This window comes from Littorina saxatilis, linkage group LG17 (genome assembly GCF_037325665.1).
Source record: "Littorina saxatilis isolate snail1 linkage group LG17, US_GU_Lsax_2.0, whole genome shotgun sequence".
Classification (NCBI taxonomy): domain Eukaryota; kingdom Metazoa; phylum Mollusca; class Gastropoda; order Littorinimorpha; family Littorinidae; genus Littorina; species Littorina saxatilis.
The window spans coordinates 53,504,613-53,523,461 of record NC_090261.1 but is presented as its reverse complement, the minus strand read 5'-3'; the positions used below and the strand labels follow the sequence as shown (position 1 = coordinate 53,523,461).

General features: G+C 40.4%; 1 protein-coding gene across 1 annotated transcript; it reads right to left on the bottom strand.

Annotated features, from left to right (window-relative positions):
• Window positions 1-6,908: 6,908 nt before the first annotated feature.
• On the bottom strand, window positions 6,909-17,210 carry LOC138953944 (uncharacterized). The gene is made up of 7 exons (XM_070325956.1): window positions 16,902-17,210; window positions 13,353-13,425; window positions 12,874-12,967; window positions 11,130-11,288; window positions 10,574-10,667; window positions 9,893-10,278; window positions 6,909-7,398 (listed from the first exon to the last, which is right to left on the bottom strand). The coding sequence occupies exons 1-7, from the start codon at window positions 17,061-17,063 to the stop codon at window positions 6,999-7,001; spliced, it is 1,368 nt and encodes a 455-aa protein (XP_070182057.1). The 5' UTR covers window positions 17,064-17,210; the 3' UTR covers window positions 6,909-6,998.
• Window positions 17,211-18,849: the final 1,639 nt, after the last annotated feature.

The following is an 18,849-nucleotide window of genomic DNA, read 5'->3' as shown; positions in this document are numbered from 1 at the left end:
CCTTTGTCTTTGAAAGTATTGTTGTGTGTGTGTGTGTGTGTGTGTGTTTCGCTTCCGTAAAGCATTAAAATAGAAGAAATTTTCTCTTTTTTTTCTCAAGGTTACTTCGTGTCAGGTTTTGTCTAAATATGTTCATGACACACATCATGAGAACTATGCAATGTAGTTTTTTTTTTTTTGTATCAGGTCTTGCCGCATATTTGTCAGTTTTCATGTACTCCCGGCACAATGTCAGGTTAAACTGATCAGCAGAACTCAAAAACCACAGTGAGCAGTTGGCAGAAACCAGCTTGTAGTCATCCTCTCTGTCTAATACAATTTCCCTGGCCAATATAGAATAAGGAAATGAAAGGAAAGCATGTAAGTTAAGCGTTTGAGCTCATGCCTTACTTGTTTTTTTATAACTGCATTATAATTGTCTTGAAAAAAAATGTCTTCTCTTTAAACCAAATAAATGAGAAATAATAAGATGAAATCTCATTGACCACATCTCTTGTCTTTGAATTTATAAAACTTTCAAATAGTGTCATCTGAAGGGTGTGCACAAAATACATAATGGACTTAGTATGAAAGGTGTGTGCATTTTCAAATGATAGTCATCTGTGACAAAAAGCTTTCCAACAAAAGTATGATATTTACACAGCATTTATTTCACTCTATCATTCACAGAAATAGTTCTTTTACACTGCCAGTAGAACACACACAAAATGAAACAGAAAACAGACAGACACACACACAAAGAAAAACAACACAAAACTAAAAACAACAGACACACAAAAAGAAAAACAAAACAAAAATGAAACAGGAGAATCCCAGCAGATCACATGAACAAGAAACATGACAAACATAACTTGCATCACACGTTAGTAACCTCAGCATACAAAATCTGCAAAAACGATTACAGAACAAACTGACATTTTTAGCCTTAACAACTGTGCAAACAAACACTATGTTGTTAAACAAATTTAAAACAATTCAAAGACTGCATTTTGGAAATATTTTGCAAAATGTTATTTATTTATTTGGTGTTTAACGACGTTTTCAACCACGAAGGTTATATTGCCACGGGGAAAGGGGGGAGATGGGATAGAGCCACTTGTCAATTGTTTCTTGTTCACAAAAGCACTGATGAAAAATTTGCTCCAGGGGCTTGCAACGTACCTTACTGGGAGAATGCAAGTTTCCAGTACAAAGGACTTAACATTTCTTACATACTGCTTGACTAAAATCTTTACAAAAATTGACTATATTCTATACAAGAAACACTTAACAAGGGTAAAAGGAGAAACAGAATCCGTTAGTCGCAACATGCTGGGGAGCATCGGGTAAATTCTTCCCCCTAATGGCATTGTCACAAACAAGTGAAACAAAACATTGGGGGAAGTTATACATGCCATATCCTAATGCTGTTAATGCAAAACATTTTGTTTTTTAATTCGAATTTCACTAAGAAGAAAATTGTCCGCAGCAAAACACCAAAGTTTGTGTAAGGTGAATTCTTAAACTGACCGCCACAAAATACCCAAACAGGCATGAAGTCATAAAAACTCATATTTGGTTTTAAATAAAATTGGTGCCACTTGGAAAAAGGAAATCTGTGAAAAGAAAGGAAAATGGTTGTGCAGCCACATACAAATGTTAGTCCAAAGCTCACTCTAATATTACCATAAATGACAAAACACAAAATAGCACGCACATTTTACTCCAGAAATTTTGTTCAACCCAACCTATTCTGTAACTTTATCCCTCCCACAATAGTGTAGTGTAAAACGCTACTGCTAGGCCAGGGAAGGTTCAATCATCTCAAACTGACTTCTAGTTTTAATCCTTTACATAACAGACCTGATCTTTAACCATAACATCATAAAAACTGAAATTATTTCTTTACAATGCAACATTTTCCCAATGTGTACTTACAATGGGGTTAAAAACTAAATACATGAAAACAAACAAAGACATACCACATGACAATAGTTATTTCAAAACAAACATCTAACACATTCAATGGGAAAATCACAGAGGCACAGAACGGCAGCCTCTGTAACTCTAATCTTTGTTCTAAAGGTGTCCAGAACTGTGCTCCTTTCTAAAGAAGCCTTCCTACCCATGTGTATGTATAGGTCACATCACAGCTGATGGCTTGTACGCATGTTATCCCTGTCGAGACAGTACATAAGAATATGAAAGTCGTAACTCAAGGCTTTGCCGAGTGAGACATCATTCATATTCTTATGCACTGTCAAGACATGGATTTAATTCATTATGAACCTACAATAACAGTTGTATGGACCTATGGAGGCTCTACAGAAGACCACCAGCTTCATATCCACATCTGAAATCCAAGTGTAAAAGGCGATAGACAAAAAGAAGAAGATTATGTGCCATCAGCAGGGATGCAATCTGTATACATGTATATATTATATATATATGTATGAGCAAAACAGATGAAACAAGTGAAGTACAGGGAAAAAAATGAAAGCCTTGGTTACAGAATTCACATTTTATCTGACAATATGGATGGATTATTTCATGCACAAGGTTCCACGGGACAAGAGTCCATCTGTATCCAGTCTCGGCAAAAAGAGACTACAGTCTATAGTGTGCGTATCATTTTGCATGCATTATGTATTGTTGCACCTATGATGTCTTTATTGCACTCTTCAAGTACAATAAATATTTCCACACTAGAACAACAGAGACAAAGAAGCAGCTTGTGTTATACGTATGCTCGTGTTCACCACCACATATCTGTCCAGGTTGTTACACAGGATAAGTCCAGCTTTCACTTTAGACAAAAAAACCAAAACAAAACCTGGCTGCTTTCTATACACTGCAGAGAAGGAGTTTTCTAAATTAATTTTGCACATTGGCACAGATGTAAAAAAAAAAAAAAAAAAAGTCCTACTCTGCGTACAAAACAGAACAGTTGTTGATTGTTTTTATGCGTCCGTGTGAATGCTCTTAGTCCAGGTAAACTCATGAGAGATGTGTGGTGATTGACAGGTAAACTCATGAGAGATGTGTGGTGATTGACAGGTAAACTCATGAGAGATGTGTGGTGATTGACAGGTAAACTCATGAGAGATGTGTGGTGATTGACAGGTAAACTCATGAGATGTGTGGTGATTGACAGGTAAACTCATGAGAGATGTGTGGTGATTGACAGGTAAACTCATGAGAGATGTGTGGTGATTGACAGGTAAACTCATGAGAGATGTGTGGTGATTGACAGGTAAACTCATGAGAGATGTGTGGTGATTGACAGGAAGTCTACACGAGAAGGATGGTAACTTTAACATATTGTGATTGACTCTTTTTGTGAAATCAGGCACTAACAAAAAATATTACAAAATCCTAGGAGCTGAATGTGTGATATATTGTGTAAAAAATTCCATCTCACACGGCATATTGTAAACGCCATGAGCCTCCCTCTGGGAGGGTATGTGCGTAGAAATACTCACTATAATAATAATAAAGAATGATAACGCATTTAAACATTGCTCAAGAAGCTAAATGCTACTCAAAGCTACACACTACACACTACACAGCTCACCCGCAGCAACTTAATCTCAAGGCGACTGTGTCAACTATCATTAAAATGTCCATAGATATTAAAAAAAAGGAATGCAGAATGTTTCAACAAATAACGTGTAAATACAATAGGATAAAAAGTTAAAAAGAAATGATAACAAGTTAAAAAAATATATATTTGTAAAACCACAAGGTCCTGAAAACTAGCAGGAATGCCAAAAGCCATGGACTAAACTAATCAGATGTAAAGAAACTATCAGCTGCTTCCTCTACTTAACTTTTCTATCATGCGCAGCAGAATTTATCCCACAAAAGTGTTAAAAGCACTCTGTTAACAATGTGATAGAGTTTATTTCAGATATAACCTCATTTCATTCTCATTTCATTTCATACTTTAGTATTCCACTGCTTGGAAGAGTTGCGCTCCCATGCATGTGCGTTTTTAGGTGAAATCAGCCATGTTACTGTTTGATTCACAACTACAAAATGTTACCTATTTTCAGGTATCAGAAACTAGTATGTAGCAGTCAAAACCCTCAGCAAATAATGGTAAATCTGAGAAGAATTCTCGATACATCGCGTACAATCATAACAAAAACACAGTCAACTGAAATTGCACTGCTCGCTGTCACACAACATCAACTTCAAAAACAATCAACAATGTCACAAAATTAAGTACATGATGATGAGTGAAAAAGGGATATCTTTCCCAGTTTAAATTGACAGCATGAAGATCCTCCCAAGTCCCAGAAAGATCCAAGGCATTCAACATGTCTGCCAACAATTTAATCAGTACACACTCCTATAGACAACTCTCAAAATGATGAAACCTCAAATACTATTTCATATTTGCAAGGTTTGACCCGTTCCAGGTACATCTTGAACTTTTCATATCATAACAATCAAAACATGCAATCTCTCACTCACTTTAAAATCATAACCTTCAAAATGTGCACACGTTCTCCCTACTTCACACAAAGACCTACTCATCAGAAACAGAATACACAATTCACATAATGACCTATACCTCAAAAACAGACTTGAGTACAGAGAAGTTGAACACTCTCATAAGACCACATCACACAAGTACGTTGCACACAGAAAATAACTCATCTCTCACAGCTTGAGAAGAGGTTATCTGTAACTTGGGAGAAAAGGGGTGGATATCCCTCGTTTTGAAATATTTTGTCTCCAAAAACTGCAGCATGGCAGGGATCGCGTTACCTTGAAATTTCCAATATTGTGGAGGTAAAACGGGAAAACGGCTAGCACAATCACTGGCATGATAACTAGCTGTAGAAATAATAAAGGATATTTAAGTCTCCTGATTCGAAAAATGATTCAAAAATAATTTTTTTTATCCTCCCCATGTAGTATGTCAAGTATGCTGAGAGAGTTCTATCCATTTTAGAAACCATCACATTGAACGATAATAACAACAACAGACTACAGAGTAACATTATAGTAGCCATCTTAACATTACAAAGGACAAGAAAGGAACATAACTATACAGGCAAGGGAGGTGGCTAAGCGTGGCAAATACCAGTGTCGGCAACCCGCTTACTTCAAACTTATGGCTGAGACAGCAGTAACTCCATGCAAGTTAAAGACACACTCCTTCTCGTGTAGCCAATCATGAGCACAGGTGTTCAGGCTTTTACATTGGATAACATTATCCCTCAAATTGGAAATGACTAAAATCTACCGTCTGTTTTTGTGTAGTTCAGAGTGGTCTTTCTTTCTTTATTTGGTGTTTAACATCGTTTTCAACCGTTCAAGGTTATATCGCGACGGGGAAAGGGGGGGGGGGGAGAGATGGGATAGAGCCACTTGTTAATTGTTTCTTGTTCACAAAAGCACTAATCAAAAAATTTGCTCCAGGGGCTTGCAACGTAGTACAATATATGACCTTACTGGGAGAATGCAAGTTTCCAGTACAAAGGACTTAACATTTCTTACATACTGCTTGACTAAAATCTTTACAAACATTGACTATATTCTATACAAGAAACACTTAACAAGGGTAAAAGGAGAAACAGAATCCGTTAGTCGCCTCTTACGACATGCTGGGGAGCTGGGGTAAATTCTTCCCTCTAACCCGCGGGGGGTGTATCATCATATCCTGACAGATTTTACTCTGAGACGAGTATCAACACTTCCACCCTTTTTGGTTGAACAAAAGCTCCCAAATCGAAAATTTTAAAAGTAAATTTTTATTTGATTAATATACTTACCCGAATCACATATAGCATTGACAAGTCTGAGATGTTAAGGTCTGAAAACGCTTACCCGTCTAACATTTTTAAAGGGAAGCAACCCCATCACCAAAAAAGCTAAAAATAGCCATGGTAATCTTTCGTTCTTTATTTGGTGTTTAACGTCGTTTTCAACCGTTCAAGGTTATATCGCGACGGGGAAAGGGGGGAGATGGGATAGAGCCACTTGTCAATTGTTTCTTGTTCACAAAAGCACTAATCAAAAAATTGCTCCAGGGGCTTGCAACGTAGTACAATATATTACCTTACTGGGAGAATGCAAGTTTCCAGTACAAAGGATTTAACATTTCTTACATACTGCTTGACTAAAATCTTTACAAACATTGACTATATTCTATACAAGAAACACTTAACAAGGGTAAAAGGAGAAACAGAATCCGAAGCATCGGGTAAATTCTTCCCCCTAACCCGCGGGGGGTGAAATTGTCGCAAACAGATTCAAAATTGATTGCATCGTATTCTTCATCAAATTCTGAATCTAAAAATATATACATATATATCTTATGTTTACTCTTAAAATGTGATCACAATTAACGAAAATAGGTTAATTAATACTACGATTAAAATGTAAGAAATCGATTCAAAAATGGTTTCATCTTATTCTTTATCATTTCCTGATTCCAAAAACATATAGATATAATATGTTTTATTCAAAACAAGCTCAGAAAGTTAAAAAGAATACAGAAAAGCGTGCTTTCCTGCTTACCGCAGTACACTATTGCGCTATTCTGCCTCGTCAATTTCACTTCGTGTTGCACGGGAAAACTGCCACGGGGATTGACGAAGCTGTATTGTCTCGGTTAAAAAAAAATGCAGTGCGTTCAGTTTCATACTGTGATTTGAACAGCTTGACTAAATGTAGTAATTTCGCCTTACGCGACTTGTTTTTAAATGCAGTCAAATACAATCAAATAAAATACAATCAAATAAAACAATAACAATTTCATGATTGCTAGTAGCAGTGTTCTCACAGTTGATAAGAGTAAGCCTAAGTAAGATGTTAAAATCTCTATAGTATACAATATGCTTCAAAATAGAACAAAACCCGCATACCCCCCCCCCCTCCCCCCCCCCCTCCCCCCCCCCCCCCCCCCCCCCCCATCAAGCATAGGATCCAACACTGCATCATAATCATCACACTTTCAGCTCAGCAGTCACTTCCACATAAAAACCAACCATCCTCTTTCACCATCAGGTGTCATAGTCGTCGTCTGTCTGGGCTCCACCGGGGGCTCCTGCCATGGCCGGTGCTTTCTGCGGAACACCGGGGAACCCAGCTCCTGGCACCCTCATGCCTGGGAACCCCTGTCCTAGCGGCGACATCCCTCGAAACCCGGCTCCTGCCATGGGGAGCCCTGGGTAGCCTGGCACTGGGGGAGCCATTCCCGGGTACCCCATGCCTGGCACAGCCATGGGTGGGAACCCGGCTCCGTGGGGCTGCATGCCGGGGAAGGAAGAGGCCTGGGTGGTCATGGGTGGGAACCGAGAGGCCATCATTCCAGCCAGTGCGGGGTTGGACCCCGGCCAGTTGAACAGATGGGGGGTGGCCGCCCCAGGCATGCTCTGATACATGGGCATAGCTGCCGGCATCCTGCAATGAAAAGTCACATGGATATAGAGATCACCAAAGACTGTGATTGCACAAGGTCATTTGAAAACCTGTATCACATGGAACTGTTCCATATTTCATATATACAGAAAGCTTAAAACCAAAGACTCTGTACGGAGCACAGTCAAGAGCACAGAGGATCCCTAAGAACCGATCTTGGCAACCATCAGGTGACGGAAGTTGGCAGGGTTTGGCCATGTCACAAGGCACGACACCCTCTCCCTAAGAACCTATCTTGGCAACCATCAGGTGACGGAAGTTGGCAGGGTTTGGCCATGTCACAAGGCACGACACCCTCTCCCTAAGAACCTATCTTGGCAACCATCAGGTGACGGAAGTTGGCAGGGTTTGGCCATGTCACAAGGCACGACACCCTCTCCCTAAGAACCTATCTTGGCAACCATCAGGTGACGGAAGTTGGCAGGGTTTGGCCATGTCACAAGGCACGACACCCTCTCCCTAAGAACCTATCTTGGCAACCATCAGGTGACGGAAGTTGGCAGGGTTTGGCCATGTCACAAGGCACGACACCCTCTCCCTAAGAACCTATCTTGGCAACCATCAGGTGACGGAAGTTGGCAGGGTTTGGCCATGTCACAAGGCACGACACCCTCTCCCTAAGAACCTATCTTGGCAACCATCAGGTGACGGAAGTTGGCAGGGTTTGGCCATGTCACAAGGCACGACACCCTCTCCCTAAGAACCTATCTTGGCAACCATCAGGTGACGGAAGTTGGCAGGGTTTGGCCATGTCACAAGGCACGACACCCTCTCCCTAAGAACCTATCTTGGCAACCATCAGGTGACGGAAGTTGGCAGGGTTTGGCCATGTCACAAGGCACGACACCCTCTCCCTAAGAACCTATCTTGGCAACCATCAGGTGACGGAAGTTGGCAGGGTTTGGCCATGTCACAAGGCACGACACCCTCTCCCTAAGAACCTATCTTGGCAACCATCAGGTGACGGAAGTTGGCAGGGTTTGGCCATGTCACAAGGCACGACACCCTCTCCCTAAGAACCTATCTTGGCAACCATCAGGTGACGGAAGTTGGCAGGGTTTGGCCATGTCACAAGGCACGACACCCTCTCCCAAAAAATAATGCACTGTCGAAGGAGGATGCTAGATACAACCAAAGATCTGGTCCGACAATGCAGATCAACTTTTCTGACCTCCTGTTGACAACCACCAGCAGAACAGCATAGAGAAGGGTTTCTGCCTCATGCGACCACAAGTCCCCCTGATGACTTGTTCAGTCAAGGGATGATGATGATGATGATGACGATGATGCTCACATAGAAATCAGCAAGAACACAAAAACAAAACGGTAGTGCACTGACAGCAAGCACTGACAGCAAAACCTAGCGGCAATGTTAAATCTTTATTTTTGGAGTGAAAAACGTCAAATGCAATAAATACCCCTAGCCTGGCTGACCATTCAATTCCCGGTAGTTTCTTATTCTAATAATTCTAGGTTCAGCCGTAGCCACAGCCGTAGCCACAGCTGTAGCAGGGATGTCGTTAGGCGTCGGACATCGGACATATAACGATGAAAATCCCCAAATGTCCGATTCACATTGCCGCATGTCGGTCAGATGTCCTATCGTTTTAGCCTGAGCGTGGTCATTGTCCGATATGTACTCCATTCCTTCGGACAGCGCGATATTCGTTAATTTTCATTTCAAGATACAAATCTTCTAAAAGACCGAACGCTCTCGTGTTCAGCTGACACTGAAGTTGCCAGTGCCGCGTGCGGATCTTTTCTTTTGTCGGGAATTCCCGAACCGTTTGCGGTATGCGCCGTTTGGGTATAACCGTCTCGGTGCAGCGCACTGATCTAAAAATAGTGGATTATTTTTACATCAGTGCATGCTACAGGAGTACGGGAGACAACTCCAACTGACTAAATTTGTCCTCTGCTTTTGTTTTCGATACGAGACGAAGCACTGAATTTATGCCGCTGAAAAAAAAACTAAAGCCTGCAAAAGATCAGAATTAGATCAAACCGATCATTTTGTTTTTCAACTTTTATCCAAATCATGCAGTTTGTAATCAAAGTAAGAGCTCTGAAGTTGTTCATGTTGGTTTCTTTTTTGTGGTTTCTTTGAAACTAAACAAATACAACATTATACGCACACTGTGTTGATGTATTTACTATATTATGTGTGTGTTCTACAGCGCGCGCGCATGGGTGTGTGTGTGTGTGTGTGTGTGTGTGCGTGTGTGTGTGTGGGCGCATGCCTTTGGAACAATTCCATGGAATGTGTTATAAGCTGTTTGGCGCAAATTCAAAATGTCCTATTACACTTTCTGAAAGCGGTCAAATGTCCTATTGATGCTGAAGAACTCAGGACATTTGTCCTATAGGTATGAATTTGTAGCAACATCCCTGCTGTAGCCACATGCACCAATGCTTTTGTATCATGGCCTCCACATCTGATTATTAACACACACAAATTTTAATACGTGTAACTCACATGGTGGGAGCCTGGAATGTTGAGGACACCATTGGCACAGAACAATCCTGAGCCTGTTGCTGCGGATGGTGCTGATGATGTTGCTGCTGATGAAGATGTTGCTGATGATGATGATGCTGCTGAAAAGGCTGCTGCTGATGTAGCTGCTCATTGGGATGCTGTGGCTGTCCCAGCAGCTGCGAGAGAGGGGGCGGCTGCGTCAGCGTAGTGGCGGAGGCTGGCACAGATGGGGCTTCAGGGGACGTGTGGCTGGGACCGCCACCATTGCTGGCGGTGGCGGTGGCAGCAGCAGGGGCTGAAGCGGTGGAGGTAGATGTTGAGGCTGCTGGTATAGGTTGTTCCTCGTCTGTCTCTTCTTCTGCATCGTCTGTCTCCTCTGAATTGTCCTGAATGCAACATCCATGCTACAGGTTCGAGCTTGGTTACTATGTTTGCAGATCGATGACTTGTATTTCTATGTCAAAATCTACGAACGTGCATTCACAACATACAATGTTGCCAACTGTCATTCGCTTTTAGCGCTACCTGAGATGGGAGTTGTTTAGCCCTGCTTTCCGTTAATCAAATCATCTGCCCAGACAAATCACATTTGTCCGTTAAAACATGCAGCACACACCCACTCCCGCACACACATGCATACATTCAAACTCATCCCCTCCTACCCTGTCTAAAGCAACTCACGGATTCTGAACTCTCTGAAGATTCCTTTTTTCTCTTTCTCCTTTCCTTCTTAGGCGCTGCAGCACTTGAAGCAGCGTCCTTTACTTTCCTGGGTCTGAAAAATGTAAAGCATTGAAAAGTTAACCATACAAAAACGTTACAGTGAAATTTGTCTTCTTAATTTCTCGTACAAAATGATCCTCTTGCTGGATCTGCCAAATTCAAAGCATTTCAAAATAAACCATTCAAAAAAGGGTCAGGAAAAATTACATAACCTGGTCTGTCCCATCTATTTTGCCAAAGTATGTAGCTGTAGGTTCTACAATCGAGGGCTGTGCACAGTCAAAAAAATGCAAATCATAATATTCTGCAGCAAAGTGTATTTCTTTCCTTTACAATACACTGAAAGGTAACAGTTTGAAACAGCTCCCTTTTTCAAAACAATTAAATTTTCAGTATTTCACTCTCACAAATCTGTTCCAACAGGAAGTTCAATCATTACTGCTTATCATCATCTTCCCTGCAAGTTTGCTTATGATGTAAGCAAACATCTTTGAGGGTAAATTTTCAGACATACCTGCCCCTTGGTCTTTTTCCATGGGCAGCGCCAGAACCACTCTCCTCGCCGTTGTGATGGATACCACTACCCCCTTCTTCGTCTACTTGGTGGTCTGGGATGTTCGCGACCAGCTCTCGAAGGAAGCTGTATCTTTCCTCTGACTCTATGGTCTGTTTTCTGTAGTGCAGAACAAACACATTTCAGGGATGTTGTTCTTCAACTGGTAACAGCAGTCAGCAAAATGCCAAAACTTGTGGAAACTGCTGACTTTGCCTATTAATTTATTATTCAACAAGCCACTTCAAACATACATATTTAGACAATAACATTCTTTTAATTTCATGGTTAAGACTCACAGGTGATCCCATAGTTATCATGAGTTAGTATTCAAAGCGACGGGCGCAGTGGCGTGGTGGTAAGATGTCGGCCTCCTAATCGGAAGGTCGTGAGTTCGAATCCCGGTCGCTGCCGCCTGATGGGTTAAGAGTGGCGATTTTTCCGATCTCCCAGGTCAACTTATGTGCAGACCTGCTTAGTGAGTTAACCCCCTTCGTGTGTACACGCAAGAACAAGACCAAGTGCACACGGAAAAGATCCTGTAATCCATGTCAGAGTTTGGTGGGTTATAAAAACACGAAAATACCCAGCATGCCTACTCAACGAAAGCTGAGTGAGCTGACTATGCTCTCAGAGTATAGTGTGGGGAACAAATGGGCAAACGAACTCACACGTAACCAGACAACTCTGGAACGCTGAAGAAGAAGAAGAAGAAGTATTCAAAGCAAAGCTCATATTGAAGGCCCACTCTATCCCATATTTCTTTCTTTACTTTATTTGGTGTTTAACGTCGTTTTCAACCACGAAGGTTATATCGCGACGGGGAAAGGGGGGAGATGGGATAGAGCCACTTGTCAATTGTTTCTTGTTCACAAAAGCACTAATCAAAAATTTGCTCCAGGGGCTTGCAACGTAGTACAATATATGACCTTACTGGGAGAATGCAAGTTTCCAGTACAAAGGACTTAACATTTCTTACATACTGGTTGACTAAAATCTTTACAAAAATTGACTATATTCTATACAAGAAACATTTAACAAGGGTAAAAGGAGAAACAGAATTCGTTAGTCGCCTCTTACTTCTTCTTCTTCTTCTTCTTCGTTCATGGGCTTAGACTCCCACGTACACTCGTGTTTTTGCTTGAGTGGAATTTTACGTGCATGACCGTTTTTACCCCGCCATTTAGGCAGCCATACGCCGTTTTCGGAGGAAGCATGCTGGATATTTTCGTGTTTCTATAACCCACCGAACTCTGACATAGATTACAGGATCTTTTCCGTGCGCACTTGGTCTTGTGCTTGCGTGTACACACGAAGGGGGAGTAGCAGGTCTGCACATAAGTTGACCTGGGAGATCGGAAAAATCTCCACACTTAACCCACCAGGCGGCCGCGGCCGGGAATTCGAACCCTCGACCTTCCGATTAAGAGGCCGACGTCTTACCACCCCGCCACAGCGCCCGTCAGTCGCCTCTTACGACATGCTGGGGAGCATCGGGTAAATTCTTCCCCCTAACCTGCGGGGGGACCAGGGAGGGGTAAATCCTTCCCCCTAACCTGCGGGGGGGTACCTGGCCAGATCTGAGACAGTAAGGTGAACTGATTTCACCAGGTGGAGAGCTAGAGGGCCTTAAATAAAAAAAGAAAAAAAACACAAAAAAACTTCTATAATAATTATTAACTAAGAATTTGTATTCAATACTTACATGTGTGATGTAGATAATGTCTTGGCATTTTTCGAAAGTGTCGTCTGGGTGGCCTGCTGTATCAGAGATTCTATGAACAGTTCAAGGGCTCGGGCTGGTCAGCATTAAGGAAATATATATATTATATGGAATATAATTACTATCACTTTTTAATCATACATGATGATTATGACTCACTGCTGAGAACACTTGGAAACACAACATCATAAGATTAAGACAAGGAATTCAAATCAAAAATGCAATATGCATCACACAACTTTGTTGCAATATTATGCACTGTCTTTCAGTGGCGACCACCTCACAACAGCCGCTTCAAAAGATCCCGATCTTCTTCTTCTTGGCGTTCGCAAAAAGATCCCGATGAGGTTTTCTTTTCTGTATAATTCACCTATCCATAGCGACAACCTATGATCCTATCTATAACAACCACTTCGAGTCGGTCCCTCTAAAATTTCTAAAATTCTTTAATGGAAGGATACAGATAATGACGGGAACTGTTGCTGCCACTTTCCCCACTTCTTCATCCATCTGCATGATCTTCTTAATGCGAGCCTGCAACACCATCATTATTGTCAATGACTTGAAGTGATACATAACACTACAAACACTTAAAAACAGAGAACAAGCTTTTATAAAACAGCCAGAGTTAAATCAAAGTTCTGGATGCTTACGTGGAATTAGCTGGGGTCATTTGCATATCACACATAAAAATAACATACACAAAATTATAAATTTTTGCAATGCAAACTCAAACAGGAGCAAGCAATAGAGCAATAACTGAATCAAGAGGGCAAGCACTTGAAAATATATATATCTATATATATATACTACGAAGAACTGATGCACTGTTTGCAATCTTCCTATCAAGGTCTGTCGTTTGATGTCACAGTTAATGCAAACGCGCCCGAGGGCAAAACAGCAGCACATGACTGTAAGTGCAGGGATGTCGTTAGGCGTCGGACATCGGACATAGACCGATAAAAAGGCTCAAATGTCCGATTCACATAGCCGCATGGCGGTCACATGTCCTATCGTTTTGAACTGAGCGCTGTCATTGTCCGATAAGAACTCCATGCCTTCGGACAGCGTGATATTCGATATTTTCCGTTCAAGATACACATTTTCAAAAAGCAACCGAGCACTCTCGCGTACAGGTGCACTGAAGTTGTGTAGTGCTGATTCTTGCGTTTTTGGGAATTCCGAACCGTTTGCGATATGAGCCGTTCGGGTAAAATCCGTCTGCAGAACACTAAAGTTAGGAGTACGGGAGACAACTCCAACTGACTATTAAGTCTTGCGTCTGCTTTCGGTTTCAGTTCGAGACATTTTGACGAAGCGCATTGAATTATGCCACCGAAATAAAACTAAAGCCTGCCAAAGATCAACAAAAGCTGAAGATCTTTGGCATTTCATGGCATCATATGCTACGTTTGAGTCAAAAACAGGTGAAAACACGGCGACCGTCATTCTTGAAAATGACAGTGCCAATGACAGTGTCGCCGCTGAAACTGACACAACCACGGAAAGAGAAGTTTTGTCTTTTGTACAGGACATGGTGTCGGCACAACAGGAAATTCGTAGAAACGGCCTTTTAACTATTCATGATTGACCCTGTTTGGTTGGTTATACCTTGACAGCAAAGAGACCATACTGCTTTGTCGAATCTGTGTTGAACAGGACTTTTTTCTTCTTTTTTTTCTCAGTATTTCATTTTCTAGTCAAATCATGCAGTTTGTGAGACAATCAAAAAAAGAGTGCTGAAGGTTTTCGTTGCTTTTTAGATGTTTGTTTCTTTTTGGGTGTGTCCTATTTGGAACTAAATTAATAAAACAAGTCGCGTAAGGCGAAATTACTACATTTAGTCAAGCTGTGGAACTCACAGAATGAAACTGAACGCACTGCATTTTTTCACAATGACCGTAGTCCGCCGCTTGTGCAAAACGGAGTGAAACTGACGAGCCTGTTCAGCGCGGTAGTGGTTTCGCTGTGCTGCATAGCACGCTTTTCTGTACCTCTCTTCGTTTTAACTTTCTGAGCGTGTTTTTAATCCAAACATATCATATCTATATGTTTTTGGAATCAGGAACCGACAAGGAATAAGATGAAATTGTTTTTAAATCGATTTCGGAAATTTTATTTTGATCATAATTTTTATATTTTTAATTTTCAGAGCTTGTCTTTAATCCAAATATAACATATTTATATGTTTTGGGAATCAGGAAATGATGTAGAATAAGATGAACGTAAATTTGGATCGTTTTATATAAAAAAAAAATTATTACAATTTTCAGATTTTTAATGACCAAAGTCATTAATTAATTTTTAAGCCACCAAGCTGAAATGCAATACCGAAGTCCGGCCTTTGTCGAAGATTGCTTTACAAAAATTTCAATCAATTTGATTGAAAAATGAGGGTGTGACAGTGCCGCCTCAACTTTTACAAAAAGCCGGATATGACGTCATCAAAAGTATTTATCGAAAAAATGAAAAAAACGTCCGGGGATATCATTCCCAGGAACTCTCATGTCAAATTTCATAAAGATCGGTCCAGTAGTTTGGTCTGAATCGCTCTACACACACACACGCACAGACAGACACACACACATACACCATGACCCTCGTCTCGATTCCCCCTCTATGTTAAAACATTTAGTCAAAACTTGACTAAATGTAACAATGTATGCAAACATGTTTGGTGTATATATCCTATAAGTGTGTGTGTGTTAAAGCATGTGTGTGTGCACATGATTTTGGAACCATTCCATGGACAGTGTTTTGCACTAAATTATGATGTCCTATTGAAATTTCTGAAAGTGGTCATATATGTCCTATTGATTCCGAAGAGCTCAGGACATTTGTCCTATAACTATAAGTGTGAATTTGTAACAACATCCCTGTAAGTGTAAGATGTATATATAATGCGGTAATCTTGAACTTTAGCGTGTTAAATTCATTGCTCAGAATCCAGTGACATTCTTTACTTATTTTTGATACAAGTCCATGTAAGCAAGCCAAAGAACATTTGTCGTGAAATTAACTGACGGATTGAGCTCCAAACTTAAACATAATTAATTAATTTGGTTGTTCAATCGACGAAAATGCACCGAAAATGATGTATGTTGTCAACCATGGGACATCATTTACACGAAAGAGTTGTCTCCCTTGGCCGCTCATACGGATAATTCCTTCTTTGACCCATGTAAACGAAATGCATTCGTACAGTTCATCGGAGTTCATTCCGTAACTTCAAAGGGATCTAAAATGACTTGTTATGATTACAAGTGCAGGTTCCACAAATTTGGAGACTTAAATGCCTCTGAATTATGAGCTATGAATAATCAGAATTTAACACGCTAAAGTTCAAGATTACATATTTATGCTGTTGGAGTGTCCTAAAACATTATTGAGGCTCCTTTTGTTAGCAAACCTGGCGACTGTCTCTTTTGTCTGAATTGCTGAGGCATGCGCCTTTTGATGCCAGACCTCCATATCACACTCAAAAATCGCCGATCAAGTACGCAAACCTGAATATATATATATATATATAATATTGCCCCGTGTGAGGTTTAATTACTGTCACACTGAATGAATCTCCAAATGTTTACTTTTCTTTCAGTATGTGACATGGTTAAATCTGGAGATAGCTAAACAGGCTATATATTGTCAAGATTTCTCTGACTTTGGGTAAACAGAAAAACAATTGTTCTAATTTGACCAAACTCGTAGCGTACACAAACATCTGGCCTCCCTGGAAACACCATGTAGCCTATTCACACGGTGAGAAACTTGAACTGGAATTAGAGGCGTCACTGTTCAAAACTTCCTTACTAACCAACCAAAAAAGAGGTAAACATGCAGCTGTCTACAGAAAGAACAAAATCCAAGCAAAGTGAAACTGCTTCCATCAGCAACAAACAGAAGCACAAACACAAACCTGGAAAGTTCAACAAATGTTTGTGGAACTATCGCAAGGCAAAATACATACGACCAAAATTCACGAAGAAGAATATGCACCAAAGAAACCTTACCGGTGGGAATCTGGCATTGTACTTTTTCTTTTTGCTTGGCATTCTTATCAGACGTCTTCGATCCTTGGGAAGCTTGGTACGGAAACGGAACAGGAAGTGAAAAAATGCAGAAATGAAAGTCAAAACTGCTCGATAATTATTCTTTATCAATTCGATTTTCATTTGCACATTCAATGATCTCGCGATATTCTTAAATGAGAAGAGAACATTTTCGTTTAGGTTTCGGCTTATGTTAAACAAAATGATTTTTCCTACCTACTTTTGAAACTTAAAAACAGAGCAGAAAAAGGGGATGAGTTCTCAAAGGGAGCAAACTCTGCCTAATCGTAAAATGGTTAAAAATAAACCACCATCACACAGTCGTGTCCCATGAATGGTTAATCGGTGTGTGTGTGTGTGTGTGTGTGTGAGAGAGAGAGTGTGTGTGTGTGTGTGAGTGTGTGTGTGAGTGAGTGTGTGATATTAATGAATTTAGCATCTACAGACACTTAGTACTTTGAATTCACAAACACACCAAGACACACCCTCCAATACGATTATATTTCTTTCAAATAGATGAGGTTCGGAAATAACTGTCAAAATGTCCATGCGTTGTGGAAGTGTTGCGCCCCACAGCGAATAACTGACTCTAATGTGTATGTTGTGCTGTGTCCGCTCGATAAGATACCCTTTCCTTTAAAAAATCTGCACATCAGAGCCACGATTCTCAGGCCATGGCCTGAAGTGGTCTTTTTTAAGTAGACAGTGTGTTATAATTTTTGTTCTTATTCTTTTTCACACACAAACTACTTACACACACACACCGAGTCCCATTAACAATTTTATTTTTCATCAATGTTGTCTTTTCAAAGCACAATAAAACCACTTCAATATGTGAAAGAAGAATCAGTACAGTTCTTTTTTTGTCTGCTAGTTTAGAGGCCACAAACAGCAAAACTTGTGATCGTGAAATGCACAAATTTCAAATAAGCAGCTATTAAAAAGGAAATACAATAACAGTATGCGGAAGTCTTTTCTTCTCTGGTTATTTACCAGATCATCTGAGATCTGAACCCACAGGTAATGTCTTGTAAACTGTATTGCAAGGTAATTTTATCTGTACCTTTTTTGTCATGTTTTTCTAAACTATTCAGCAAAAGAAGACCTAAATCTCACAACCAGTCACAGTATACACGATTGGTACTGAACCTGACACCATTCCCTATCTTCTCCTCCAAAAACCTGCACCTAGTTCTACACTGACATACCTGTCAAAGTGATGCATAAAATATAGGTATTACTTGTGTAATGAGATTTAAAGCAGTCCGCACATCTTCACTGAAAACTAATTAAGTAATTGTTTAAAAAAACAAACACACAAATTCATTGCACATTTGCTCGAGACACCCCATATTCAGTCTGTAGTCACAAGTGAGATATAAAGCACAATGTCAAGTGTTTGACACTATGAATAAAATAATATCACCAGCACCTTCCAACAATCCCATCTTCAGGACATTCAGCCATCATTAAAGACAGGTTTTCAAAAAATGTTCCAACACATTCGCAATTTTTTTCTCATATAATTCACTATTACATCTATCACATTAGACCGCAGTGCAATGACAAAACCAAACACACACAAACTCATCACAGTGTACACACTAAGACTTAATACTGAAATCACAACTGAAAGTTGAACGTCAACCACAAGCATAAAGCTTAACACAATTAAGTAGTTCTAACCAGCAGGTGGGTTCCAATTCGTTCGCTCAGCACTGTTTCTAGAGCCCTAAACTTTACAACGCATCAGGAAAAAAATAGCTTCATAACATTTGCAATATATTAACTCGCATGTAGTTCATGGCAGTGCATGTGCAGCAACTCAAAATTCTAAGACAGGAAATAACAAGAAATTCCTCCGAGGTAGGAAAAACACCCCCGTCCTTACCATTCTCACTGCCACCAA